Source organism: Aulonocara sp. 'chitande type north' Nkhata Bay, linkage group LG2 (assembly GCF_057382095.1).
Source record: "Aulonocara sp. 'chitande type north' Nkhata Bay isolate Kocher_YH1m ecotype deep benthic linkage group LG2, A_spYH_male_GT1.1, whole genome shotgun sequence".
NCBI classification, from domain to species: domain Eukaryota; kingdom Metazoa; phylum Chordata; class Actinopteri; order Cichliformes; family Cichlidae; genus Aulonocara; species Aulonocara sp. 'chitande type north' Nkhata Bay.
In genome coordinates, this window is record NC_141345.1 from 12,433,446 (window position 1) to 12,461,422 (window position 27,977).

At 41.7% G+C, this 27,977-nt stretch overlaps 1 protein-coding gene across 1 annotated transcript; it reads left to right on the plus strand.

The window, feature by feature from the left end:
- The first annotated feature begins 1,617 nt into the window (after positions 1-1,617).
- LOC147337465 (uncharacterized) lies at positions 1,618-27,888 on the plus strand. Its single transcript, XM_086305092.1, has 29 exons — positions 1,618-2,114; positions 2,808-2,928; positions 3,012-3,174; positions 3,294-3,486; positions 4,808-4,909; positions 5,805-5,876; positions 6,045-6,146; positions 7,038-7,109; positions 7,278-7,379; positions 8,264-8,335; positions 8,504-8,605; positions 9,476-9,547; positions 9,716-9,817; positions 10,702-10,773; positions 10,942-11,043; positions 11,940-12,011; positions 12,180-12,281; positions 13,170-13,241; positions 13,410-13,511; positions 14,385-14,456; positions 14,625-14,726; positions 15,595-15,666; positions 15,835-15,936; positions 16,822-16,893; positions 17,062-17,163; positions 22,306-22,411; positions 26,538-26,696; positions 26,775-26,831; positions 27,261-27,888. The coding sequence occupies exons 1-29, from the start codon at positions 2,076-2,078 to the stop codon at positions 27,506-27,508; spliced, it is 2,928 nt and encodes a 975-aa protein (XP_086161218.1). The 5' UTR covers positions 1,618-2,075; the 3' UTR covers positions 27,509-27,888.
- Positions 27,889-27,977: the final 89 nt, after the last annotated feature.

The window sequence follows — 27,977 nt, forward strand, 5'->3', positions numbered from 1 at the left end:
ATGCTCCCAAAAATGGCACTACAGCATGTAAAAATATAATATAAGCTCTGGCAGACTTGGTTCTATGGTAGGTCTTAAAGGGTTAATGTTTCAAAAGCCTCTTCAAAAATGCACTGTATTTTCATTTTCTATCTGTTACACACGAAGACTGAGACCAGCCAGATTCAGAAGACTGTGAGCTGCCTAAAGCCGCAACCAAACAGCTTTCCAAACAATGATCTGGACCTGAAACATCCAGAGCCTGAAAGGGTAAATATAATCCAGTGTACCACTTAATGAACTAATAATTTAATCTATCATCATTCTTTATGGATGCTGTGTGTGTGTGTTTGGCAGTCACCTGGGTGAGATGTGATTTACATGGACCGTGGCTTGTAGGTCCTTTTCATTGTTTCAAAGTGCAAGTCTGGATAACATCTGAGTGTGTGTGTGTGTGTGTTAACCACCCAAATGTGACTTAGGAGGACCACACTGTTATTGGGAGACTCCGTCAAAGTTTGCTTCATGGTGACATCACTCTGGTTTTAGGAGGGGTCTTCTTGTATTTTTTGACAGTTTGACCTACAGCATGCAGAACTGACTGCATGTGCTTTGTTTCTATGTTGAAATGGTTTGAAACTCAGGCTTGAACATTAAGATAGATAGTACTATACAACTTCTTAACTTGTTTTAGGCACTTTTTACTGCTGTAGTGCATGGGTTCTCTCTGGCTGTGTACTCTGGCTTCTTCCCACAGTCCAAAGATGTAGCTTATGGGGTTAGGTTAACTGGTGATTCAAAACTGCCCTTTGGTGTGAATGCAAATGCTTGTCCTTCCATGTTAGACTGGTGATCTGTCCAGGTTGTACTGCCCTATGGTAGCTGGTATAGGCCCCAAACCTGCTACCCCACAATCCTGATAAGGATAAGTGGAAGAGGATGGATGATTGCAAAGGAATCAGTTGTTAATTATTGTAGGCAGTATTTTTTTCAGAAGAAAACATTTCTTGAGTGAAAAGCCCCCCCCCCCCCACACACACATGCAAAATAAAAACAGAAGCTCAGGCCTTCCCAGTACAGTTGCAAGAAGAGCACTTGGTCTAATCTTTGTGCCATCTTTTCTTTGTTGCAGGATCTTGATGAAGAAATGCCTCAGCAAGGCTCAGAAGCCATGCATTCTTCTTCAGTGCAAGATTTTGAAGAGGTAACATTGACCTAGGACAGATTTTAATGAATGTTTCTCATGCACGATGTGTACCTTACGCTATTTGTTATTATCGCTATTTAATGTTTCAAAAGCGTCTTCAAAAATGCACTGTATTTTCATTTTCTATCTGTTACACATGAAGACTGAGACCAGCCAGATTCAGAAGACTGTGAGCTGCCTAAAGCCGCAACCAAACAGCTTTCCAAACAATGATCTGGACCTGAAACATCCAGAGCCTGAAAGGGTAAATATAATCCAGTGTACCACTTAATGAACTAATAATTTAATCTATCATCATTCTTTATGGATGCTGTGTGTGTGTGTTTGGCAGTCACCTGGGTGAGATGTGATTTACATGGACCGTGGCTTGTAGGTCCTTTTCATTGTTTCAAAGTGCAAGTCTGGATAACATCTGAGTGTGTGTGTGAGTGCGTCTATGTGGTATGGATTGACATTTGACCTGCGCTGTACCTGGGCTCCGGGGACATTTCGACTTTTTGCTGTGTATTCATGTGTCCCCCTAAAACATGACTTGTAAATGCATTTTTAAGTGTCTAAATAATAATTTTTTCTACTTCTTATGAGGTCATTATTTATCTTTTGACCTGTATTTGCTTAAACTGTAGTGTAAATTCATTTATTAAACTATAATTAAAAGATTTTCTGATTTTCTTAAAAGTCCACCTATACCCCTCACCTGATTTTTGTGTATTCCAGTGTATTGCACAGCGACGTTTCGAGTTAGAGTGGATGTGTGTAGGTACTGCAATTTAATACACATTTTCAATACACACGGCCGGAAGTCATTGTGATTGGTAGGCTATATATATAGGCGGTACCTACAGGAAACGGCGCCACAACTTTCGCGCGCGTGCCCTTTAACAAGTGTATGTCGACGGCAATACGAAGACGGATTAAAAACACAAAGGTAAGCCTTTTTTAATGTAAAATGCACCATGACTTTAATACTATATGAAATTATAGGTGCACAGGCCTATATTAAACTGGTTTAATTTATGCTTTATGGACTGTTAGTGAGTCTTTGAAGAAGTAAAACGGCCCCAGCGTTTGTCATTGAGTAAATAAAATAGGGCTGACGACTAACCGCGTCAACGCGATAAAGCGGGCTAACCCGTGTTAGGATTTACTCGGTGTTAAAGCATTATTGTGGCTTAAACGTGTTAATGCCGACATCGCGACTAACGCGATTAACAATTAAACCAGCGCAGTCTGAGTCAAAATCCCTGATGTCGCTGTTAGCTAATTTCGGGCAGTTTGTCCAATGTCTGTCATTCTGCTGACAGCCCTAAAATAAAAGCAAGGGTATAAGTGTATTTAGTCGTGTATTTATTTATATGCCTGAAGAAAAAACTTCTTACAGTTTTGATGCCTAAGCTTTCTCAGTACTTGTATCACTCTCTGCAGTCGCCATTACAGAAATGTCACATGTCGCCATTTTGAGTACTAGGCCTTTAACATTTTAAAAGAAGGCATAAATTAGCACTATGAATAAGTCAGCTGTGTTTATGCTGTAAACTACACTACTGCTAGTTCTGCTACTACTGATGATGATGACAATGATGACGATAATCGTAATACTTTATATGCTTTGGTAATACAGCCAATCGTACAGGAGAACATGCGAAGGAGACGCATTCCTCCACGGGAGGATGCAGTCTGTCATGTTTCTGCTGGAAGGGACAAACTGGGACTTGATATCCACTACATAAATGCCTTCAAAGGTAAGTTGGTCTTTAGTTTGGATTAGATTTGGAGTTTGTCACTTTGTCTTTTGTCACTCACTTGGTATGCCTCTGCAATTCAGGTCGGGGCATTTTCACGACTGTTCCATTCCAAAAAGGAGACTTTCTTTTGGAATACAGAGGTAAACTCATAACAAAAGAAGAATGTGAGCGGAGACACAGAGTTTATCATGACAGCCTGAAGGTGTTCATGTTTGAATTCAAGTTTGATGGAAAACTCTGGTGGTGCGTATTATATCAGTGTAGTTTGATTAAGATTAAATGACACATTGCTTTTGATTTATGAAAAAAAAAAGCTTCCTAACTAACTAGTTAAGCTAATACTTTTTTGCCTAACCCCACAGTGTGGATGCATCTCAAGAAGATGGGTCATTAGGCAGACTTGTCAACGACAACCACATCAGTCCAAGTGCTAAGATGAAAATATTAAATATCAATGGAAAGCCCCATCTATGCTTATTTGCAAGCAGAGACATAAGTCCAGGCGAAGAAATAGACTATAATTATGGTGACTCGGATTGGCTCTGGAGATGCAAGGTATTTCTACAATTGTACTTTTTGGAACTGATAAATTGCATACCCTAAGCCATTTTTACATTTGTACCTACTCAAATTGGCTTAACGTGACTTAGGGCATCTAGTTTTTCACTGAAATTGAGTATCACCTACTGTGCCTGGGGTAACTATAGCAATGCAGCCGAGCATCCAGTGATATAAATGCCACAGCAAGCATGGACGTCAAGGTGACAAAATGCCTGCTGCTCAGTCTATACTTTAGTGTTCAATTCAGGGATCACGCTGTTAATTTTGGTCGCTATTTCAAACATTTCAGAGTTTCAAAAATGATGGCTTGGATTTTCACGAAGGAGGCGCACTCATAACTTATCGAGTGACACCATTGACCAGCCACCTGGTGGCATTCAGTCTATGTCAAATTTTCTGATCACTTTGGATCACTTGGAACCTTGGTGCAGTAGTTACTGAAAAACTACATGGTACTATAACCTACTGGAAAAACAGGGGTAGGTACTAATGGAAAACAGGCAATTGTGATGGCTGCCACATCAAAGCCCTCTAAAAGCACTAAAAAAATATCAGCAGGTATGCAGAAATAAAAAATGGCTTTCGGTTTCTAAATTTTAACAGTGATTGATGTTTAATGTGATTCTACACAGCAAAATCTCCAGTGTTAAATTAACACTGGAGAGTGTCTATAAGGGTCCACACCTCTGAGTGTTAAATACAACACTGTTGAGTGTTAAATTAACACTTTTGACAGTGTTATATGTTTAAAAGTAACCTAGTCAGTTTTGAAGATTAACAATGGCTAACACTGAGCAGTGCTGATTTTCTAACACTGGAAAATAACTCAAAATGTTAGAAATATTCCAGTGTTAGAAAATCAGCACTGCTCAGTGTTAGTCTTTGTTAATCTTCAAAACTGACTAGGTTACTTTTAAACATATAACACTGTCAAAAGTGTTAATTCAACACTCAACAGTGTTGTGTGGACCCATATAGACACTCTCTAGTGTTAATTTAACACTGGAGATTTTGCTGTGTAGCCTCTTTAGTTAGATTCATTTTAAATTTTGTCCCTTGAAGATAAATGGGCCCTAGTGACAGTTCGTTGCTGCTACAGGTGATTGTTTTACTCCTTTAGCAATGGCTTAAAAAATAAAGAAATCACACTGACTATTTGTCTCTTAATCATAGGGCCTTAAATTCTCTATACATGACAGTGAATATTTTAAAGACAATAGCTTGAAACTTATCTTTCTCATACAGTTTATTTAATGTTTCAAAAGCCTCTTCAAAAATGCACTGTATATTCATTTTCTATCTGTTACACACGAAGACGGAGACCAGCCAGATTCAGAAGACTGTGAGCTGCCTAAAGCCGCAACCAAACAGCTTTCCAAACAATGATCTGGACCTGAAACATCCAGAGCCTGAAAGGGTAAATATAATCCAGTGTACCACTTAATGAACTAATAATTTAATCTATCATCATTCTTTATGGATGCTGTGTGTGTGTGTGTTTGGCAGTCACCTGGGTGTGATGTGATTTACATGGACCGTGGCTTGTAGGTCCTTTTCATTGTTTCAAAGTGCAAGTCTGGATAACATCTGAGTGTGTGTGTGTGTGTGTGTGTTAACCACCCAAATGTGACTTAGGAGGACCACACTGTTATTGGGGGACTCTGTCAAAGTTTGCTTCATGGTGACATCACTCTGGTTTTAGGAGGGGTCTTCTCGTATGTCTTGACAGTTTGACCTACAGCATGCAGAGCTGACTGCATGTGCTTTGTTTCTATGTTGAAATTTTTTGAAACTCAGGCTTGAACATTAAGATAGATAGTACTATACAACTTCTTAACTTGTTTTAGGCACTTTTTACTGCTGTAATGCATGGGCTCTCTCTGGCTGTGTACTCTGGCTTCTTCCCACAGTCCAAAGATGTAGCTTATGGGGTTAGGTTAACTGGTGATTCAAAACTGCCCTTTGGTGTGAATGCAAATGCTTGTCCTTCCATGTTAGACTGGCGATCTGTCCAGGTTGTACTGCCCTATGGTAGCTGGTATAGGCCCCAAAACTGCTACCCCACAATCCTGATAAGGATAAGTGGAAGAGGATGGATGATTGCAAAGGAATCAGTTGTTAACTATTGTAGCCAGTATTTTTTTCAGAAGAAAACATTTCTTGAGTGGAAAGCCCCCCCCCCCCCCCCCCCCCCCCACACACACACACACACACACACACATGCAAATTAAAGACAGAAGCACAGGCCTGCCCAGTACAGTTGCAAGAAGAGCACTTGGTCTAATCTTTGTGCCATCTTTTCTTTGTTGCAGGATCTTGATGAAGAAATGCCTCAGCAAGGCTCAGAAGCCATGCATTCTTCTTCAGTGCAAGATTTTGAAGAGGTAACATTGACCTAGGACAGATTTTAATGAATGTTTCTCATGCACGATGTGTACCTTACGCTATTTGCCGATAGTGAAATGGTCTATTCATCCTCTTGAGTGATGCATTTTTAGTAACTGTCAGATTACTGTTCTTTTGTCTTCATTCTCTATCTGTTACACACGAAGACTGAGACCAGCCAGATTCAGAAGACTGTGAGCTGCCTAAAGCCGCAACCAAACAGCTTTCCAAACAATGATCTGGACCTGAAACATCCAGAGCCTGAAAGGGTAAATATAATCCAGTGTACCACTTAATGAACTAATAATTTAATCTATCATCATTCTTTATGGATGCTGTGTGTGTGTGTGTTTGGCAGTCACCTGGGTGTGATGTGATTTACATGGACCGTGGCTTGTAGGTCCTTTTCATTGTTTCAAAGTGCAAGTCTGGATAACATCTGTGTGTGTGTGTGTGTGTGTGTGTTAACCACCCAAATGTGACTTAGGAGGACCACACTGTTATTGGGGGACTCCGTCAAAGTTTGCTTCATGGTGACATCACTCTGGTTTTAGGAGGGGTCTTCTCGTATGTCTTGACAGTTTGACCTACAGCATGCAGAGCTGACTGCATGTGCTTTGTTTCTATGTTGAAATTTTTTGAAACTCAGGCTTGAACATTAAGATAGATAGTACTATACAACTTCTTAACTTGTTTTAGGCACTTTTTACTGCTGTAATGCATGGGCTCTCTCTGGCTGTGTACTCTGGCTTCTTCCCACAGTCCAAAGATGTAGCTTATGGGGTTAGGTTAACTGGTGATTCAAAACTGCCCTTTGGTGTGAATGCAAATGCTTGTCCTTCCATGTTAGACTGGCGATCTGTCCAGGTTGTACTGCCCTATGGTAGCTGGTATAGGCCCCAAAACTGCTACCCCACAATCCTGATAAGGATAAGTGGAAGAGGATGGATGATTGCAAAGGAATCAGTTGTTAATTATTGTAGCCAGTATTTTTTTCAGAAGAAAACATTTGAGTGGAAAGCCCCCCCCCCCCCCCCCCCCCCCCCCCACACACACACACACACACACATGCAAATTAAAGACAGAAGCACAGGACTGCCCAGTACAGTTGCAAGAAGAGCACTTGGTCTAATCTTTGTGCCATCTTTTCTTTGTTGCAGGATCTTGATGAAGAAATGCCTCAGCAAGGCTCAGAAGCCATGCATTCTTCTTCAGTGCAAGATTTTGAAGAGGTAACATTGACCTAGGACAGATTTTAATGAATGTTTCTCATGCACGATGTGTACCTTACGCTATTTGCCGATAGTGAAATGGTCTATTCATCCTCTTGAGTGATGCATTTTTAGTAACTGTCAGATTACTGTTCTTTTGTCTTCATTCTCTATCTGTTACACACGAAGACTGAGACCAGCCAGATTCAGAAGACTGTGAGCTGCCTAAAGCCGCAACCAAACAGCTTTCCAAACAATGATCTGGACCTGAAACATCCAGAGCCTGAAAGGGTAAATATAATCCAGTGTACCACTTAATGAACTAATAATTTAATCTATCATCATTCTTTATGGATGCTGTGTGTGTGTGTGTTTGGCAGTCACCTGGGTGTGATGTGATTTACATGGACCGTGGCTTGTAGGTCCTTTTCATTGTTTCAAAGTGCAAGTCTGGATAACATCTGAGTGTGTGTGTGTGTGTGTGTGTTAACCACCCAAATGTGACTTAGGAGGACCACACTGTTATTGGGGGACTCCGTCAAAGTTTGCTTCATGGTGACATCACTCTGGTTTTAGGAGGGGTCTTCTCGTATGTCTTGACAGTTTGACCTACAGCATGCAGAGCTGACTGCATGTGCTTTGTTTCTATGTTGAAATTTTTTGAAACTCAGGCTTGAACATTAAGATAGATAGTACTATACAACTTCTTAACTTGTTTTAGGCACTTTTTACTGCTGTAATGCATGGGCTCTCTCTGGCTGTGTACTCTGGCTTCTTCCCACAGTCCAAAGATGTAGCTTATGGGGTTAGGTTAACTGGTGATTCAAAACTGCCCTTTGGTGTGAATGCAAATGCTTGTCCTTCCATGTTAGACTGGCGATCTGTCCAGGTTGTACTGCCCTATGGTAGCTGGTATAGGCCCCAAAACTGCTACCCCACAATCCTGATAAGGATAAGTGGAAGAGGATGGATGATTGCAAAGGAATCAGTTGTTAATTATTGTAGCCAGTATTTTTTTCAGAAGAAAACATTTGAGTGGAAAGCCCCCCCCCCCCCCCCCCCCACACACACACACACACACACATGCAAATTAAAGACAGAAGCACAGGACTGCCCAGTACAGTTGCAAGAAGAGCACTTGGTCTAATCTTTGTGCCATCTTTTCTTTGTTGCAGGATCTTGATGAAGAAATGCCTCAGCAAGGCTCAGAAGCCATGCATTCTTCTTCAGTGCAAGATTTTGAAGAGGTAACATTGACCTAGGACAGATTTTAATGAATGTTTCTCATGCACGATGTGTACCTTACGCTATTTGCCGATAGTGAAATGGTCTATTCATCCTCTTGAGTGATGCATTTTTAGTAACTGTCAGATTACTGTTCTTTTGTCTTCATTCTCTATCTGTTACACACGAAGACTGAGACCAGCCAGATTCAGAAGACTGTGAGCTGCCTAAAGCCGCAACCAAACAGCTTTCCAAACAATGATCTGGACCTGAAACATCCAGAGCCTGAAAGGGTAAATATAATCCAGTGTACCACTTAATGAACTAATAATTTAATCTATCATCATTCTTTATGGATGCTGTGTGTGTGTGTGTTTGGCAGTCACCTGGGTGTGATGTGATTTACATGGACCGTGGCTTGTAGGTCCTTTTCATTGTTTCAAAGTGCAAGTCTGGATAACATCTGAGTGTGTGTGTGTGTGTGTTAACCACCCAAATGTGACTTAGGAGGACCACACTGTTATTGGGGGACTCCGTCAAAGTTTGCTTCATGGTGACATCACTCTGGTTTTAGGAGGGGTCTTCTCGTATGTCTTGACAGTTTGACCTACAGCATGCAGAGCTGACTGCATGTGCTTTGTTTCTATGTTGAAATTTTTTGAAACTCAGGCTTGAACATTAAGATAGTACTATACAACTTCTTAACTTGTTTTAGGCACTTTTTACTGCTGTAATGCATGGGCTCTCTCTGGCTGTGTACTCTGGCTTCTTCCCACAGTCCAAAGATGTAGCTTATGGGGTTAGGTTAACTGGTGATTCAAAACTGCCCTTTGGTGTGAATGCAAATGCTTGTCCTTCCATGTTAGACTGGCGATCTGTCCAGGTTGTACTGCCCTATGGTAGCTGGTATAGGCCCCAAAACTGCTACCCCACAATCCTGATAAGGATAAGTGGAAGAGGATGGATGATTGCAAAGGAATCAGTTGTTAATTATTGTAGCCAGTATTTTTTTCAGAAGAAAACATTTCTTGAGTGGAAAGCCCCCCCCCCCCCACACACACACACACACACATGCAAATTAAAGACAGAAGCACAGGACTGCCCAGTACAGTTGCAAGAAGAGCACTTGGTCTAATCTTTGTGCCATCTTTTCTTTGTTGCAGGATCTTGATGAAGAAATGCCTCAGCAAGGCTCAGAAGCCATGCATTCTTCTTCAGTGCAAGATTTTGAAGAGGTAACATTGACCTAGGACAGATTTTAATGAATGTTTCTCATGCACGATGTGTACCTTACGCTATTTGCCGATAGTGAAATGGTCTATTCATCCTCTTGAGTGATGCATTTTTAGTAACTGTCAGATTACTGTTCTTTTGTCTTCATTCTCTATCTGTTACACACGAAGACTGAGACCAGCCAGATTCAGAAGACTGTGAGCTGCCTAAAGCCACAACCAAACAGCTTTCCAAACAATGATCTGGACCTGAAACATCCAGAGCCTGAAAGGGTAAATATAATCCAGTGTACCACTTAATGAACTAATAATTTAATCTATCATCATTCTTTATGGATGCTGTGTGTGTGTGTGTTTGGCAGTCACCTGGGTGTGATGTGATTTACATGGACCGTGGCTTGTAGGTCCTTTTCATTGTTTCAAAGTGCAAGTCTGGATAACATCTGAGTGTGTGTGTGTGTGTGTTAACCACCCAAATGTGACTTAGGAGGACCACACTGTTATTGGGGGACTCCGTCAAAGTTTGCTTCATGGTGACATCACTCTGGTTTTAGGAGGGGTCTTCTCGTATGTCTTGACAGTTTGACCTACAGCATGCAGAGCTGACTGCATGTGCTTTGTTTCTATGTTGAAATTTTTTGAAACTCAGGCTTGAACATTAAGATAGATAGTACTATACAACTTCTTAACTTGTTTTAGGCACTTTTTACTGCTGTAATGCATGGGCTCTCTCTGGCTGTGTACTCTGGCTTCTTCCCACAGTCCAAAGATGTAGCTTATGGGGTTAGGTTAACTGGTGATTCAAAACTGCCCTTTGGTGTGAATGCAAATGCTTGTCCTTCCATGTTAGACTGGCGATCTGTCCAGGTTGTACTGCCCTATGGTAGCTGGTATAGGCCCCAAAACTGCTACCCCACAATCCTGATAAGGATAAGTGGAAGAGGATGGATGATTGCAAAGGAATCAGTTGTTAATTATTGTAGCCAGTATTTTTTTCAGAAGAAAACATTTCTTGAGTGGAAAGCCCCCCCCCCCACACACACACACACACACACACACACACACATGCAAATTAAAGACAGAAGCACAGGCCTGCCCAGTACAGTTGCAAGAAGAGCACTTGGTCTAATCTTTGTGCCATCTTTTCTTTGTTGCAGGATCTTGATGAAGAAATGCCTCAGCAAGGCTCAGAAGCCATGCATTCTTCTTCAGTGCAAGATTTTGAAGAGGTAACATTGACCTAGGACAGATTTTAATGAATGTTTCTCATGCACGATGTGTACCTTACGCTATTTGCCGATAGTGAAATGGTCTATTCATCCTCTTGAGTGATGCATTTTTAGTAACTGTCAGATTACTGTTCTTTTGTCTTCATTCTCTATCTGTTACACACGAAGACTGAGACCAGCCAGATTCAGAAGACTGTGAGCTGCCTAAAGCCGCAACCAAACAGCTTTCCAAACAATGATCTGGACCTGAAACATCCAGAGCCTGAAAGGGTAAATATAATCCAGTGTACCACTTAATGAACTAATAATTTAATCTATCATCATTCTTTATGGATGCTGTGTGTGTGTGTGTGTTTGGCAGTCACCTGGGTGTGATGTGATTTACATGGACCGTGGCTTGTAGGTCCTTTTCATTGTTTCAAAGTGCAAGTCTGGATAACATCTGAGTGTGTGTGTGTGTGTGTGTGTTAACCACCCAAATGTGACTTAGGAGGACCACACTGTTATTGGGGGACTCCGTCAAAGTTTGCTTCATGGTGACATCACTCTGGTTTTAGGAGGGGTCTTCTCATATGTCTTGACAGTTTGACCTACAGCATGCAGAGCTGACTGCATGTGCTTTGTTTCTATGTTGAAATTTTTTGAAACTCAGGCTTGAACATTAAGATAGATAGTACTATACAACTTCTTAACTTGTTTTAGGCACTTTTTACTGCTGTAATGCATGGGCTCTCTCTGGCTGTGTACTCTGGCTTCTTCCCACAGTCCAAAGATGTAGCTTATGGGGTTAGGTTAACTGGTGATTCAAAACTGCCCTTTGGTGTGAATGCAAATGCTTGTCCTTCCATGTTAGACTGGCGATCTGTCCAGGTTGTACTGCCCTATGGTAGCTGGTATAGGCCCCAAAACTGCTACCCCACAATCCTGATAAGGATAAGTGGAAGAGGATGGATGATTGCAAAGGAATCAGTTGTTAACTATTGTAGCCAGTATTTTTTTCAGAAGAAAACATTTCTTGAGTGGAAAGCCCCCCCCCCCCCCCCCCCCCCCCCACACACACACACACACACACACATGCAAATTAAAGACAGAAGCACAGGCCTGCCCAGTACAGTTGCAAGAAGAGCACTTGGTCTAATCTTTGTGCCATCTTTTCTTTGTTGCAGGATCTTGATGAAGAAATGCCTCAGCAAGGCTCAGAAGCCATGCATTCTTCTTCAGTGCAAGATTTTGAAGAGGTAACATTGACCTAGGACAGATTTTAATGAATGTTTCTCATGCACGATGTGTACCTTACGCTATTTGCCGATAGTGAAATGGTCTATTCATCCTCTTGAGTGATGCATTTTTAGTAACTGTCAGATTACTGTTCTTTTGTCTTCATTCTCTATCTGTTACACACGAAGACTGAGACCAGCCAGATTCAGAAGACTGTGAGCTGCCTAAAGCCGCAACCAAACAGCTTTCCAAACAATGATCTGGACCTGAAACATCCAGAGCCTGAAAGGGTAAATATAATCCAGTGTACCACTTAATGAACTAATAATTTAATCTATCATCATTCTTTATGGATGCTGTGTGTGTGTGTGTTTGGCAGTCACCTGGGTGTGATGTGATTTACATGGACTGTGGCTTGTAGGTCCTTTTCATTGTTTCAAAGTGCAAGTCTGGATAACATCTGAGTGTGTGTGTGTGTGTGTGTTAACCACCCAAATGTGACTTAGGAGGACCACACTGTTATTGGGGGACTCCGTCAAAGTTTGCTTCATGGTGACATCACTCTGGTTTTAGGAGGGGTCTTCTCGTATGTCTTGACAGTTTGACCTACAGCATGCAGAGCTGACTGCATGTGCTTTGTTTCTATGTTGAAATTTTTTGAAACTCAGGCTTGAACATTAAGATAGATAGTACTATACAACTTCTTAACTTGTTTTAGGCACTTTTTACTGCTGTAATGCATGGGCTCTCTCTGGCTGTGTACTCTGGCTTCTTCCCACAGTCCAAAGATGTAGCTTATGGGGTTAGGTTAACTGGTGATTCAAAACTGCCCTTTGGTGTGAATGCAAATGCTTGTCCTTCCATGTTAGACTGGCGATCTGTCCAGGTTGTACTGCCCTATGGTAGCTGGTATAGGCCCCAAAACTGCTACCCCACAATCCTGATAAGGATAAGTGGAAGAGGATGGATGATTGCAAAGGAATCAGTTGTTAACTATTGTAGCCAGTATTTTTTTCAGAAGAAAACATTTCTTGAGTGGAAAGCCCCCCCCCCCCCCCCCCCCCCCACACACACACACACACACACATGCAAATTAAAGACAGAAGCACAGGCCTGCCCAGTACAGTTGCAAGAAGAGCACTTGGTCTAATCTTTGTGCCATCTTTTCTTTGTTGCAGGATCTTGATGAAGAAATGCCTCAGCAAGGCTCAGAAGCCATGCATTCTTCTTCAGTGCAAGATTTTGAAGAGGTAACATTGACCTAGGACAGATTTTAATGAATGTTTCTCATGCACGATGTGTACCTTACGCTATTTGCCGATAGTGAAATGGTCTATTCATCCTCTTGAGTGATGCATTTTTAGTAACTGTCAGATTACTGTTCTTTTGTCTTCATTCTCTATCTGTTACACACGAAGACTGAGACCAGCCAGATTCAGAAGACTGTGAGCTGCCTAAAGCCGCAACCAAACAGCTTTCCAAACAATGATCTGGACCTGAAACATCCAGAGCCTGAAAGGGTAAATATAATCCAGTGTACCACTTAATGAACTAATAATTTAATCTATCATCATTCTTTATGGATGCTGTGTGTGTGTGTGTGTTTGGCAGTCACCTGGGTGTGATGTGATTTACATGGACCGTGGCTTGTAGGTCCTTTTCATTGTTTCAAAGTGCAAGTCTGGATAACATCTGAGTGTGTGTGTGTGTGTGTGTTAACCACCCAAATGTGACTTAGGAGGACCACACTGTTATTGGGGGACTCCGTCAAAGTTTGCTTCATGGTGACATCACTCTGGTTTTAGGAGGGGTCTTCTCGTATGTCTTGACAGTTTGACCTACAGCATGCAGAGCTGACTGCATGTGCTTTGTTTCTATGTTGAAATTTTTTGAAACTCAGGCTTGAACATTAAGATAGTACTATACAACTTCTTAACTTGTTTTAGGCACTTTTTACTGCTGTAATGCATGGGCTCTCTCTGGCTGTGTACTCTGGCTTCTTCCCACAGTCCAAAGATGTAGCTTATGGGGTTAGGTTAACTGGTGATTCAAAACTGCCCTTTGGTGTGAATGCAAATGCTTGTCCTTCCATGTTAGACTGGCGATCTGTCCAGGTTGTACTGCCCTATGGTAGCTGGTATAGGCCCCAAAACTGCTACCCCACAATCCTGATAAGGATAAGTGGAAGAGGATGGATGATTGCAAAGGAATCAGTTGTTAATTATTGTAGCCAGTATTTTTTTCAGAAGAAAACATTTCTTGAGTGGAAAGCCCCCCCCCCCCCCACACACACACACACACATGCAAATTAAAGACAGAAGCACAGGACTGCCCAGTACAGTTGCAAGAAGAGCACTTGGTCTAATCTTTGTGCCATCTTTTCTTTGTTGCAGGATCTTGATGAAGAAATGCCTCAGCAAGGCTCAGAAGCCATGCATTCTTCTTCAGTGCAAGATTTTGAAGAGGTAACATTGACCTAGGACAGATTTTAATGAATGTTTCTCATGCACGATGTGTACCTTACGCTATTTGCCGATAGTGAAATGGTCTATTCATCCTCTTGAGTGATGCATTTTTAGTAACTGTCAGATTACTGTTCTTTTGTCTTCATTCTCTATCTGTTACACACGAAGACTGAGACCAGCCAGATTCAGAAGACTGTGAGCTGCCTAAAGCCACAACCAAACAGCTTTCCAAACAATGATCTGGACCTGAAACATCCAGAGCCTGAAAGGGTAAATATAATCCAGTGTACCACTTAATGAACTAATAATTTAATCTATCATCATTCTTTATGGATGCTGTGTGTGTGTGTGTTTGGCAGTCACCTGGGTGTGATGTGATTTACATGGACCGTGGCTTGTAGGTCCTTTTCATTGTTTCAAAGTGCAAGTCTGGATAACATCTGAGTGTGTGTGTGTGTGTGTGTTAACCACCCAAATGTGACTTAGGAGGACCACACTGTTATTGGGGGACTCCGTCAAAGTTTGCTTCATGGTGACATCACTCTGGTTTTAGGAGGGGTCTTCTCGTATGTCTTGACAGTTTGACCTACAGCATGCAGAGCTGACTGCATGTGCTTTGTTTCTATGTTGAAATTTTTTGAAACTCAGGCTTGAACATTAAGATAGATAGTACTATACAACTTCTTAACTTGTTTTAGGCACTTTTTACTGCTGTAATGCATGGGCTCTCTCTGGCTGTGTACTCTGGCTTCTTCCCACAGTCCAAAGATGTAGCTTATGGGGTTAGGTTAACTGGTGATTCAAAACTGCCCTTTGGTGTGAATGCAAATGCTTGTCCTTCCATGTTAGACTGGCGATCTGTCCAGGTTGTACTGCCCTATGGTAGCTGGTATAGGCCCCAAAACTGCTACCCCACAATCCTGATAAGGATAAGTGGAAGAGGATGGATGATTGCAAAGGAATCAGTTGTTAATTATTGTAGCCAGTATTTTTTTCAGAAGAAAACATTTCTTGAGTGGAAAGCCCCCCCCCACACACACACACACATGCAAATTAAAGACAGAAGCACAGGCCTGCCCAGTACAGTTGCAAGAAGAGCACTTGGTCTAATCTTTGTGCCATCTTTTCTTTGTTGCAGGATCTTGATGAAGAAATGCCTCAGCAAGGCTCAGAAGCCATGCATTCTTCTTCAGTGCAAGATTTTGAAGAGGTAACATTGACCTAGGACAGATTTTAATGAATGTTTCTCATGCACGATGTGTACCTTACGCTATTTGCCGATAGTGAAATGGTCTATTCATCCTCTTGAGTGATGCATTTTTAGTAACTGTCAGATTACTGTTCTTTTGTCTTCATTCTCTATCTGTTACACACGAAGACTGAGACCAGCCAGATTCAGAAGACTGTGAGCTGCCTAAAGCCGCAACCAAACAGCTTTCCAAACAATGATCTGGACCTGAAACATCCAGAGCCTGAAAGGGTAAATATAATCCAGTGTACCACTTAATGAACTAATAATTTAATCTATCATCATTCTTTATGGATGCTGTGTGTGTGTGTGTTTGGCAGTCACCTGGGTGTGATGTGATTTACATGGACTGTGGCTTGTAGGTCCTTTTCATTGTTTCAAAGTGCAAGTCTGGATAACATCTGAGTGTGTGTGTGTGTGTGTGTTAACCACCCAAATGTGACTTAGGAGGACCACACTGTTATTGGGGGACTCCGTCAAAGTTTGCTTCATGGTGACATCACTCTGGTTTTAGGAGGGGTCTTCTCGTATGTCTTGACAGTTTGACCTACAGCATGCAGAGCTGACTGCATGTGCTTTGTTTCTATGTTGAAATTTTTTGAAACTCAGGCTTGAACATTAAGATAGATAGTACTATACAACTTCTTAACTTGTTTTAGGCACTTTTTACTGCTGTAATGCATGGGCTCTCTCTGGCTGTGTACTCTGGCTTCTTCCCACAGTCCAAAGATGTAGCTTATGGGGTTAGGTTAACTGGTGATTCAAAACTGCCCTTTGGTGTGAATGCAAATGCTTGTCCTTCCATGTTAGACTGGCGATCTGTCCAGGTTGTACTGCCCTATGGTAGCTGGTATAGGCCCCAAAACTGCTACCCCACAATCCTGATAAGGATAAGTGGAAGAGGATGGATGATTGCAAAGGAATCAGTTGTTAACTATTGTAGCCAGTATTTTTTTCAGAAGAAAACATTTCTTGAGTGGAAAGCCCCCCCCCCCCCCCCCCCCCCCCACACACACACACACACATGCAAATTAAAGACAGAAGCACAGGCCTGCCCAGTACAGTTGCAAGAAGAGCACTTGGTCTAATCTTTGTGCCATCTTTTCTTTGTTGCAGGATCTTGATGAAGAAATGCCTCAGCAAGGCTCAGAAGCCATGCATTCTTCTTCAGTGCAAGATTTTGAAGAGGTAACATTGACCTAGGACAGATTTTAATGAATGTTTCTCATGCACGATGTGTACCTTACGCTATTTGCCGATAGTGAAATGGTCTATTCATCCTCTTGAGTGATGCATTTTTAGTAACTGTCAGATTACTGTTCTTTTGTCTTCATTCTCTATCTGTTACACACGAAGACTGAGACCAGCCAGATTCAGAAGACTGTGAGCTGCCTAAAGCCGCAACCAAACAGCTTTCCAAACAATGATCTGGACCTGAAACATCCAGAGCCTGAAAGGGTAAATATAATCCAGTGTACCACTTAATGAACTAATAATTTAATCTATCATCATTCTTTATGGATGCTGTGTGTGTGTGTGTGTTTGGCAGTCACCTGGGTGTGATGTGATTTACATGGACCGTGGCTTGTAGGTCCTTTTCATTGTTTCAAAGTGCAAGTCTGGATAACATCTGAGTGTGTGTGTGTGTGTGTGTGTTAACCACCCAAATGTGACTTAGGAGGACCACACTGTTATTGGGGGACTCCGTCAAAGTTTGCTTCATGGTGACATCACTCTGGTTTTAGGAGGGGTCTTCTCGTATGTCTTGACAGTTTGACCTACAGCATGCAGAGCTGACTGCATGTGCTTTGTTTCTATGTTGAAATTTTTTGAAACTCAGGCTTGAACATTAAGATAGATAGTACTATACAACTTCTTAACTTGTTTTAGGCACTTTTTACTGCTGTAATGCATGGGCTCTCTCTGGCTGTGTACTCTGGCTTCTTCCCACAGTCCAAAGATGTAGCTTATGGGGTTAGGTTAACTGGTGATTCAAAACTGCCCTTTGGTGTGAATGCAAATGCTTGTCCTTCCATGTTAGACTGGCGATCTGTCCAGGTTGTACTGCCCTATGGTAGCTGGTATAGGCCCCAAAACTGCTACCCCACAATCCTGATAAGGATAAGTGGAAGAGGATGGATGATTGCAAAGGAATCAGTTGTTAATTATTGTAGCCAGTATTTTTTTCAGAAGAAAACATTTCTTGAGTGGAAAGCCCCCCCCCCCCCCCCCCCCCACACACACACACACACACACACACACACATGCAAATTAAAGACAGAAGCACAGGACTGCCCAGTACAGTTGCAAGAAGAGCACTTGGTCTAATCTTTGTGCCATCTTTTCTTTGTTGCAGGATCTTGATGAAGAAATGCCTCAGCAAGGCTCAGAAGCCATGCATTCTTCTTCAGTGCAAGATTTTGAAGAGGTAACATTGACCTAGGACAGATTTTAATGAATGTTTCTCATGCACGATGTGTACCTTACGCTATTTGCCGATAGTGAAATGGTTTATTCATCCTCTTGAGTGATGCATTTTTAGTAACTGTCAGATTACTGTTCTTTTGTCTTCATTCTCTATCTGTTACACACGAAGACTGAGACCAGCCAGATTCAGAAGACTGTGAGCTGCCTAAAGCCGCAACCAAACAGCTTTCCAAACAATGATCTGGACCTGAAACATCCAGATCCTGAAAGGGTAAATATAATCCAGTGTACCACTTAATGAACTAATAATTTAATCTATCATCATTCTTTATGGATGCTGTGTGTGTGTTTGTGTTTGGCAGTCACCTGGGTGTGATGTGATTTACATGGACTGTGGCTTGTAGGTCCTTTTCATTGTTTCAAAGTGCAAGTCTGGATAACATCTGAGTGTGTGTGTGTGTGTGTGTGTTAACCACCCAAATGTGACTTAGGAGGACCACACTGTTATTGGGGGACTCCGTCAAAGTTTGCTTCATGGTGACATCACTCTGGTTTTAGGAGGGGTCTTCTCGTATGTCTTGACAGTTTGACCTACAGCATGCAGAGCTGACTGCATGTGCTTTGTTTCTATGTTGAAATTTTTTGAAACTCAGGCTTGAACATTAAGATAGATAGTACTATACAACTTCTTAACTTGTTTTAGGCACTTTTTACTGCTGTAATGCATGGGCTCTCTCTGGCTGTGTACTCTGGCTTCTTCCCACAGTCCAAAGATGTAGCTTATGGGGTTAGGTTAACTGGTGATTCAAAACTGCCCTTTGGTGTGAATGCAAATGCTTGTCCTTCCATGTTAGACTGGCGATCTGTCCAGGTTGTACTGCCCTATGGTAGCTGGTATAGGCCCCAAAACTGCTACCCCACAATCCTGATAAGGATAAGTGGAAGAGGATGGATGATTGCAAAGGAATCAGTTGTTAATTATTGTAGCCAGTATTTTTTTCAGAAGAAAACATTTCTTGAGTGGAAAGCCCCCCCCCCCCCCCCCCACACACACACACACACACACACATGCAAATTAAAGACAGAAGCACAGGACTGCCCAGTACAGTTGCAAGAAGAGCACTTGGTCTAATCTTTGTGCCATCTTTTCTTTGTTGCAGGATCTTGATGAAGAAATGCCTCAGCAAGGCTCAGAAGCCATGCATTCTTCTTCAGTGCAAGATTTTGAAGAGGTAACATTGACCTAGGACAGATTTTAATGAATGTTTCTCATGCACGATGTGTACCTTACGCTATTTGCCGATAGTGAAATGGTCTATTCATCCTCTTGAGTGATGCATTTTTAGTAACTGTCAGATTACTGTTCTTTTGTCTTCATTCTCTATCTGTTACACACGAAGACTGAGACCAGCCAGATTCAGAAGACTGTGAGCTGCCTAAAGCCGCAACCAAACAGCTTTCCAAACAATGATCTGGACCTGAAACATCCAGAGCCTGAAAGGGTAAATATAATCCAGTGTACCACTTAATGAACTAATAATTTAATCTATCATCATTCTTTATGGATGCTGTGTGTGTGTGTGTTTGGCAGTCACCTGGGTGTGATGTGATTTACATGGACCGTGGCTTGTAGGTCCTTTTCATTGTTTCAAAGTGCAAGTCTGGATAACATCTGAGTGTGTGTGTGTGTGTGTGTGTGTGTGTGTTAACCACCCAAATGTGACTTAGGAGGACCACACTGTTATTGGGGGACTCCGTCAAAGTTTGCTTCATGGTGACATCACTCTGGTTTTAGGAGGGGTCTTCTCGTATGTCTTGACAGTTTGACCTACAGCATGCAGAGCTGACTGCATGTGCTTTGTTTCTATGTTGAAATTTTTTGAAACTCAGGCTTGAACATTAAGATAGATAGTACTATACAACTTCTTAACTTGTTTTAGGCACTTTTTACTGCTGTAATGCATGGGCTCTCTCTGGCTGTGTACTCTGGCTTCTTCCCACAGTCCAAAGATGTAGCTTATGGGGTTAGGTTAACTGGTGATTCAAAACTGCCCTTTGGTGTGAATGCAAATGCTTGTCCTTCCATGTTAGACTGGCGATCTGTCCAGGTTGTACTGCCCTATGGTAGCTGGTATAGGCCCCAAAACTGCTACCCCACAATCCTGATAAGGATAAGTGGAAGAGGATGGATGATTGCAAAGGAATCAGTTGTTAATTATTGTAGCCAGTATTTTTTTCAGAAGAAAACATTTCTTGAGTGGAAAGCCCCCCCCCCCCCCACACACACACACACACATGCAAATTAAAGACAGAAGCACAGGACTGCCCAGTACAGTTGCAAGAAGAGCACTTGGTCTAATCTTTGTGCCATCTTTTCTTTGTTGCAGGATCTTGATGAAGAAATGCCTCAGCAAGGCTCAGAAGCCATGCATTCTTCTTCAGTGCAAGATTTTGAAGAGGTAACATTGACCTAGGACAGATTTTAATGAATGTTTCTCATGCACGATGTGTACCTTACGCTATTTGCCGATAGTGAAATGGTCTATTCATCCTCTTGAGTGATGCATTTTTAGTAACTGTCAGATTACTGTTCTTTTGTCTTCATTCTCTATCTGTTACACACGAAGACTGAGACCAGCCAGATTCAGAAGACTGTGAGCTGCCTAAAGCCGCAACCAAACAGCTTTCCAAACAATGATCTGGACCTGAAACATCCAGAGCCTGAAAGGGTAAATATAATCCAGTGTACCACTTAATGAACTAATAATTTAATCTATCATCATTCTTTATGGATGCTGTGTGTGTGTTTGTGTTTGGCAGTCACCTGGGTGTGATGTGATTTACATGGACTGTGGCTTGTAGGTCCTTTTCATTGTTTCAAAGTGCAAGTCTGGATAACATCTGAGTGTGTGTGTGTGTGTTAACCACCCAAATGTGACTTAGGAGGACCACACTGTTATTGGGGGACTCCGTCAAAGTTTGCTTCATGGTGACATCACTCTGGTTTTAGGAGGGGTCTTCTCGTATGTCTTGACAGTTTGACCTACAGCATGCAGAACTGACTGCATGTGCTTTGTTTCTATGTTGAAATTTTTTGAAACTCAGGCTTGAACATTAAGATAGATAGTACTATACAACTTCTTAACTTCTTTTAGGCACTTTTTACTGCTTTAGTGCATGGGCTCTCTCTGGCTGTGTACTCTGGCTTCTTCCCACAGTCCAAAGATGTAGCTTATGGGGTTAGGTTAACTGGTGATTCAAAACTGCCCTTTGGTGTGAATGCAAATGCTTGTCCTTCCATGTTAGACTGGTGATCTGTCCAGGTTGTACTGCCCTATGGTAGCTGGTATAGGCCCCAAAACTGCTACCCCACAATCCTGATAAGGATAAGTGGAAGAGGGTGGATGATTGCAAAGGAATCAGTTGTTAACTATTGTAGCCAGTATTTTTTTCAGAAGAAAACATTTCTTGAGTGAAAAGCCCCCCCCCCCCCCCCCCCCCCCCACACACACACACACACACACACACATGCAAATTAAAGACAGAAGCACAGGCCTGCCCAGTACAGTTGCAAGAAGAGCACTTGGTCTAATCTTTGTGCCATCTTTTCTTTGTTGCAGGATCTTGATGAAGAAATGCCTCAGCAAGGCTCAGAAGCCATGCATTCTTCTTCAGTGCAAGATTTTGAAGAGGTAACATTGACCTAGGACAGATTTTAATGAATGTTTCTCATGCACGATGTGTACCTTACGCTATTTGCCGATAGTGAAATGGTCTATTCATCCTCTTGAGTGATGCATTTTTAGTAACTGTCAGATTACTGTTCTTTTGTCTTCATTCTCTATCTGTTACACACGAAGACTGAGACCAGCCAGATTCAGAAGACTGTGAGCTGCCTAAAGCCGCAACCAAACAGCTTTCCAAACAATGATCTGGACCTGAAACATCCAGAGCCTGAAAGGGTAAATATAATCCAGTGTACCACTTAATGAACTAATAATTTAATCTATCATCATTCTTTATGGATGCTGTGTGTGTGTGTGTGTTTGGCAGTCACCTGGGTGTGATGTGATTTACATGGACGAAGTTTATTAGTTGATATCTGCAACTGAATTGAAAACACACCTTTCCAACTGTCCAAAACAAATAAATGTTGCAATATTTTGCTAACAGTGTCACAATCATCGTCTGGTGTGCACAACAATATCATCTTTGGACAAGTGCATTCAGTGTGTGGGACCGGTTTCCTCCCTCAAGTGGCTTGGCTTTAAGTGCAAAGGTGAGACATTTAGTGAATAGGTACAGTGTATAGTAAAAAGCATTAATAGAGTTCAACAAGTTAAGACGTGCTGAAATGAACACTGCTCCCTTTTTAATTAATGGGTGGTCACGTCTAATTAAAGAAATGCAGTATTACCTCATTGGTGCAGGACCTTGTAAAAATGGTATACTTGGGATTGTCCTCAATTCCCCATTCCATAACATAAACTGCTCAAAATAATAAAGGGAACACTTAAACAATGCGATGTTACTCCAAGTCAGTCACACTTCTGTGAAATCAAACTGTTCACTTAGGAAGTAACACTGACAACCAGTTTCACATGCTGTTTTGCAAATAGAGTAGACAACAAGTGGAAATTATAGTCAATTCACCATAATAAAGGACTGGTTCTGCAGGTGGTGACCACAGACCACTTCTCAGCACCTATGCTTTCTGGCTGATGTTATGGTCACTTTTGAATGCTGGCGGTGATTTCATTTTAGTGGTAGCATGAGACAGTCTACAACCCACACAAGGGGCTCAGGTAGTGCAGCTCATCTAGCGTAGCACATCAATGTGAGCTGTGGCAAGAAGGTTTGCTGTGTCTGTTAGTGTAGTGTCCAGAGCATGGAGGTGCTACCTGGATGTGGAGTAGGCCATAGGAGGGCAACAACCCAGCAGCAGGACCGCTACCTCCACCTTTGTGCAAGGAGGAACAAGAGGAGCCCTGCAAAATGACCTCAAACAGGCCACAAATGTGCATCTGTCTGCTCAAATGGTCAGAAACTGACTTCATGAGGGTGGCTTGAGGGTCCAGCATCCACAGGTGGGGATTGAGCTTGCAGTCCAACACCATGCAGGATGTTTGGCATTTGCCAGAAAACACAAAGTTTGGCAACTTCAGCACGGGCACCCTATGCTCCTCACAGCTGAAAGGAGGTTCAAACTGAGCACGTGACAGTCTGGAGATGCCGTGGGGAATGTTCTGCTGCCTGCAACATCCTCCAGCATGATCATATTGGCAGTGGGTCAGTAATGGTGAGGGGTGGCATTTCTGTGCCTGCCAGAGAGCCTGACTGTCATTGGGTAACAAGATGAGGTCCTCGGACCCTTTGTGAGACCACATGCTGGTGCATTTGGCCCTGGGGTCCACCTAATGCGAGACGACACTGGGCCTCATGTGGCTGGAGTATGTCAGCAGTTCCTCCATGACAAAGGCATTGATGCTATGGACTGGCCCGCCTGTTCCCCAGACCTGAATCCAATTGAGCACATCTGGGACATCATGTCTCACTCCATCCACCACAAACTGTCCAGGGGTTGGCAGATGCTTTAGTCCAGGTCTTGGAGGAGATCCTTCAGGAGACCATCCGCCACCTCATCCCGAGCATGCCCAGGCATTGTAGGGAAGTCGTACAGGCATCTGGAGGCCACACACATTCAACTACACACTTTCATGCCACTCAACTACCTAAAGAACAAAGTATTTAATAAGAATAATTCCTTCATTCACATCTGGGATGTCCTTTTTTGGGGGGGGGAGGGGGATTAGCAGTGTATGTGTAGTCATTAAAATATCCTTAATGTGAACAGTTTTTTTTTTTTTTTTTTTTTTTCAGCATTTGACATTACTGCAATGCTTTGACAAAAAACTACTTCACTTAAATAGAACTGCAAAGCTAAATTAAGTCTATCAAAATGTGTTTCAGTTTGTTTAGGGGTCTGGCACAAATCTTGCCTTGCAAAATTGGCAAATCAGAATTGCCACCAGTCAACACAGGTGTGTATCCCATTCATATTTGGCTTGACTTTTTTTCAGTTTATTTTTTACCTGTCTAAAGTATTGATCAATTAAAAAAACTTTTGTTCTTACATTCCAGAAAGAAGAAATTTCTGAATATTCAGGGGAGGATGGATTGCCACATTCAGTTCTGGATCAAATATCAAGCGATGATGATGGCAACCACAGCATATCAGAAGAAGAATATGTGCCAGATTCAGAGTCATATGATGAAGATTCAGATGAAGACATCTCATTATTGCCAAGCACATCAAAAGGTCTGCTATGCCAAGATGACATCTCCAAAGCGCATGAACAATCAGATTCAACGAATTTAATCCACAACTTGACAAAGGACAAGCCACAAGATAAAAGTGAGCTTTGCGAAACTGAATCAGAAAAAATGACTTTAAGTAAAAGAAATTACTGCTATTTTTGTGGCAAACCACAAGCTAAAATTTCCCGCCACCTGAAAACGCACAAAACGGCTCCTGATGTTGTGCATGCATTTTCCCTGCCTAGAGACTCAAACGAGCGTAAAAGTCTGTTAGAGAAATTGAGAAATAAGGGAAATTTTAAGCATAATGCTGCAGTTTTGCATGGTGGAGTGGGACCACTGAAAGTGAAGAGAAGACCCAAGATTAAAGCAGTAGAGGGAAAGTTTGCTCATTGCTTTTATTGTCAAGGGATGTATGTTCGCAAGGATCTTTGGAGACATGTCCGCAGATGTCCTAACAAACCAAAAGATGACACGGATAAAGAACCTGGAAGAACCAAAGTACTCGGCCTGGCTTTAACTCTGGAGTCTCAGTGTTATCCGCAGGTGTCAAGTGGAGTCTGGAAGGTTCTTGCTGTTATGAAACAAGATGAGATTGCCTCAGCTGTGCGAAATGACTTTACTGTTATTCAGTTTGCCCAGTCCCTCTACAATAAACATGGACAAGACCCTACAAAGTATGATTATATACGACAGAAGCTTCGTGAAGCGGGACGTTTGTTGTTGTGTCTGCGCACAGAATTCTCAGTGCATAACATGGAAGAAGCTATTAAGCCTGCTAATTTCCAGAGAGTTGTGCAAGCAGTAAAGAAAGTTTCAGGTTTTGATGAAGAGACACTGTCATACAAAACTCCAAGCCTTGCGCTGAAACTGGGACATACACTGCATAAAATGTCTGACATTATCCATTGTCGTGCCCTCATGACAGAGGATGAAGCCCTAATCAAGTCCACTGATGCGTTCAAGAAGTTGTATGTCTCCAAATGGTCTGAGATGGTGTCTCACCGTGCCTTGAACACATTGAGTGAGGCAAAGTTTAACAAGCCATCAACATTGCCCTTTACAGAAGATGTTCGGATTCTCCATCACTACCTTCAAAAATCTGCAGAAAGTGCCTTTTGCAGCTTGGAGAACGAAGCCACAGCTCAGAATTATGCCCAACTTGCACAAGTTACACTCTCACAAATCATTGTGTTCAACCGAAGACGTTCTGGAGAGGTTTCAAAGATGCGCCTCAAAAGTTTTCTTGAAAGAGACAAAACAGCACTCCACACAGATGTTGCCATGGGGCTCTCAGAAATGGAACAGAGACTCTGTAACTATTTCTGTAGAATAGAAATAATGGGAAAAAGGGACAGAAATGTTCCAGTTCTGCTAACACCAAGCATGCTGGATGCTCTGTCACTACTGGTTAGTAGGAGGCCTGACTGTGGTATTTGTGCCACTAATATCTACCTCTTTGCAAGACCCCGATCAATGAGTCATTACAGAGGAATGGACTCCTTGCGTGTTCATGCACACCAGTGTGGAGCAAAGCAGCCTGAGTATCTAAGATCGACACAGCTCAGAAAACATGTTGCCACACTCTCACAAGTCCTTAATTTGAAAAACAACGAACTTGATCAGGTTGCAGATTTCCTGGGTCATGATATCCGCGTTCACCGCGAATTCTACAGATTACCAGTTCCCACAACACAGCTGGCCAAGATTTCCAAACTGCTTTTAACACTGGAAAAAGGACAACTTTCCCAGATCCAGGGGAAATCACTGGATGAGATCAAAATAGAAGGTTTGTATTGAAAGGAGCAAATATTAGGGCAGTAGTTGAATATTATGCTTTATCAACAGAATTAAAACCTAAAAGCACAGACCATTCTGTTAAATGTCCATGATTTAAGGTTCTTGAAGTCTATTGTTTCATCACTTTGCAACATTTGGCAAACTGCAGAGTGGTGGCCTTAAATAGTAAAACTATGTACTATAATTTCCAGTATTTGTTCTGTATTTTGTCATATCTCGTTGTTAATGTGAGGTTTTTGGGGGGTTTGTGTTTGGTTTTTTGGGGGGGTTTTCCCACAATTTCTCAGATGAAATTGCATTAAGTGATGCTGAAACAAAGGACAGTGAGAGTGAATCAGATGATGATGACACAGCACTCACAATGTTGGCGTGTGGCACCAGTGAGCCTGTACATGCAGTAGCTGATTCCACAAACACAGCGCAGCTCCAAGACACTGTAGATTGTGGTAAGTTACCACTAGCTTGGTTTCTGTGGATAAAATGTTTGTTACAAATATTAAAACTTAATCAAATTGTGTAATCAGCAGATGAAGGACCACTCACAATGCCTGCAGCAAGTGAGACTGCTGCTCCCTCTGAAGGTAAGGGGTGCAGTTGGTTCTCTAAGCTTATTATTGTTTCATCACTTTGCAACATATGGCAAACTGCAGAGTGGTGGCAAAAAGTCACTTGGATGAGTGACAAAATGTTTCTCCCACTGAAAACGCTACGTCCAGATTAACAGAATCAACGTTTTGGGATTTACTTACCTGGATGATTGAGCATGCATCAAGAGACTTTTATTCAACTTTTTATTCAGTCTTTTATTCACAGCGGAACACTAAATGTCTCATTTTAGAAATTTGATAAATTTTCAAAGAGAATTTTAGCTCGTTTTGATATTGATGGTAGCAACACATTTCAGAAGTTAGTACAGGGTAGCATCCATTCTTTTAACCACCAAATGTTTTTTGTTTTTTTTGTTTGGTTTTTTGTTTGTTTTAACTACTACTACTTTATATATCTTCCAGAGAAAAATGCTGCTCAATCCCACAATTCCCGAAGAGCTCCCAAAAACATGTGGTCCAAGGCTGAGGTTGCTGCAGTGATGAGGCATTTTAAAGACCACATAAACGAAGGGAAACTAGCCACCAAAAATGAATGCAGTCATTGCAAATTGGTAGAAGATCCGGTGTTGGCAGGAAGAACAGTTCAAAACATAAGAGATTTTGTAAGAAACAGAGGATTAACTGCAAAAAGGCAGAAAAAAATGAACTAAAATAACTGTTTAGAGAGCTGTGGTTTTACATCTTGGTCAGATTGCCAATTGTTGTTAACACTGATGTTCTGTTTAAAGAAAAAAAAGTTCTTGTTAAATACAGAAGTAGTTTGTATTTCATAATTTTTACATTTAATTTATTTAGGGTTTTTTTTGACGGGTTATATTTAAAATAAAAAATTATAAATGCATATTTTCTCCCCTTAATATTTACCTTTAAACTATTAAAATTCATTTTAAATGTTTTTAATTTTTCTGTTTTCTATATTTTTATATTTCTGTGGGAAGCGTGGGCATTTTTGTCCATAGATTTCTTTTTTTATTTATGGTTAAAATTAATGTTCAGATCCAAGAACACTAATAAAATGATGTTCCAGTAATCCTGTGTCCTGTCAGATGTGTATTCATGGTAATGATGAGCTATTTACATATTACATCATTGTCCCTTTAAAGACCCAATATTGTTTTT

Bases quoted from the DNA above. Each gene is read 5' to 3' on its own strand.
- LOC147337465 (XM_086305092.1), top strand. From the start codon at position 2,076: ATGTCGACGGCAATACGAAGACGGATTAAAAACACAAAG. The intron at 9,818-10,701 runs GTAAATATAATC...TCTTTGTTGCAG, and splicing joins AACATCCAGAGCCTGAAAGG to GATCTTGATGAAGAAATGCC. The intron at 12,012-12,179 runs GTAACATTGACC...TTACACACGAAG, and splicing joins CAGTGCAAGATTTTGAAGAG to ACTGAGACCAGCCAGATTCA.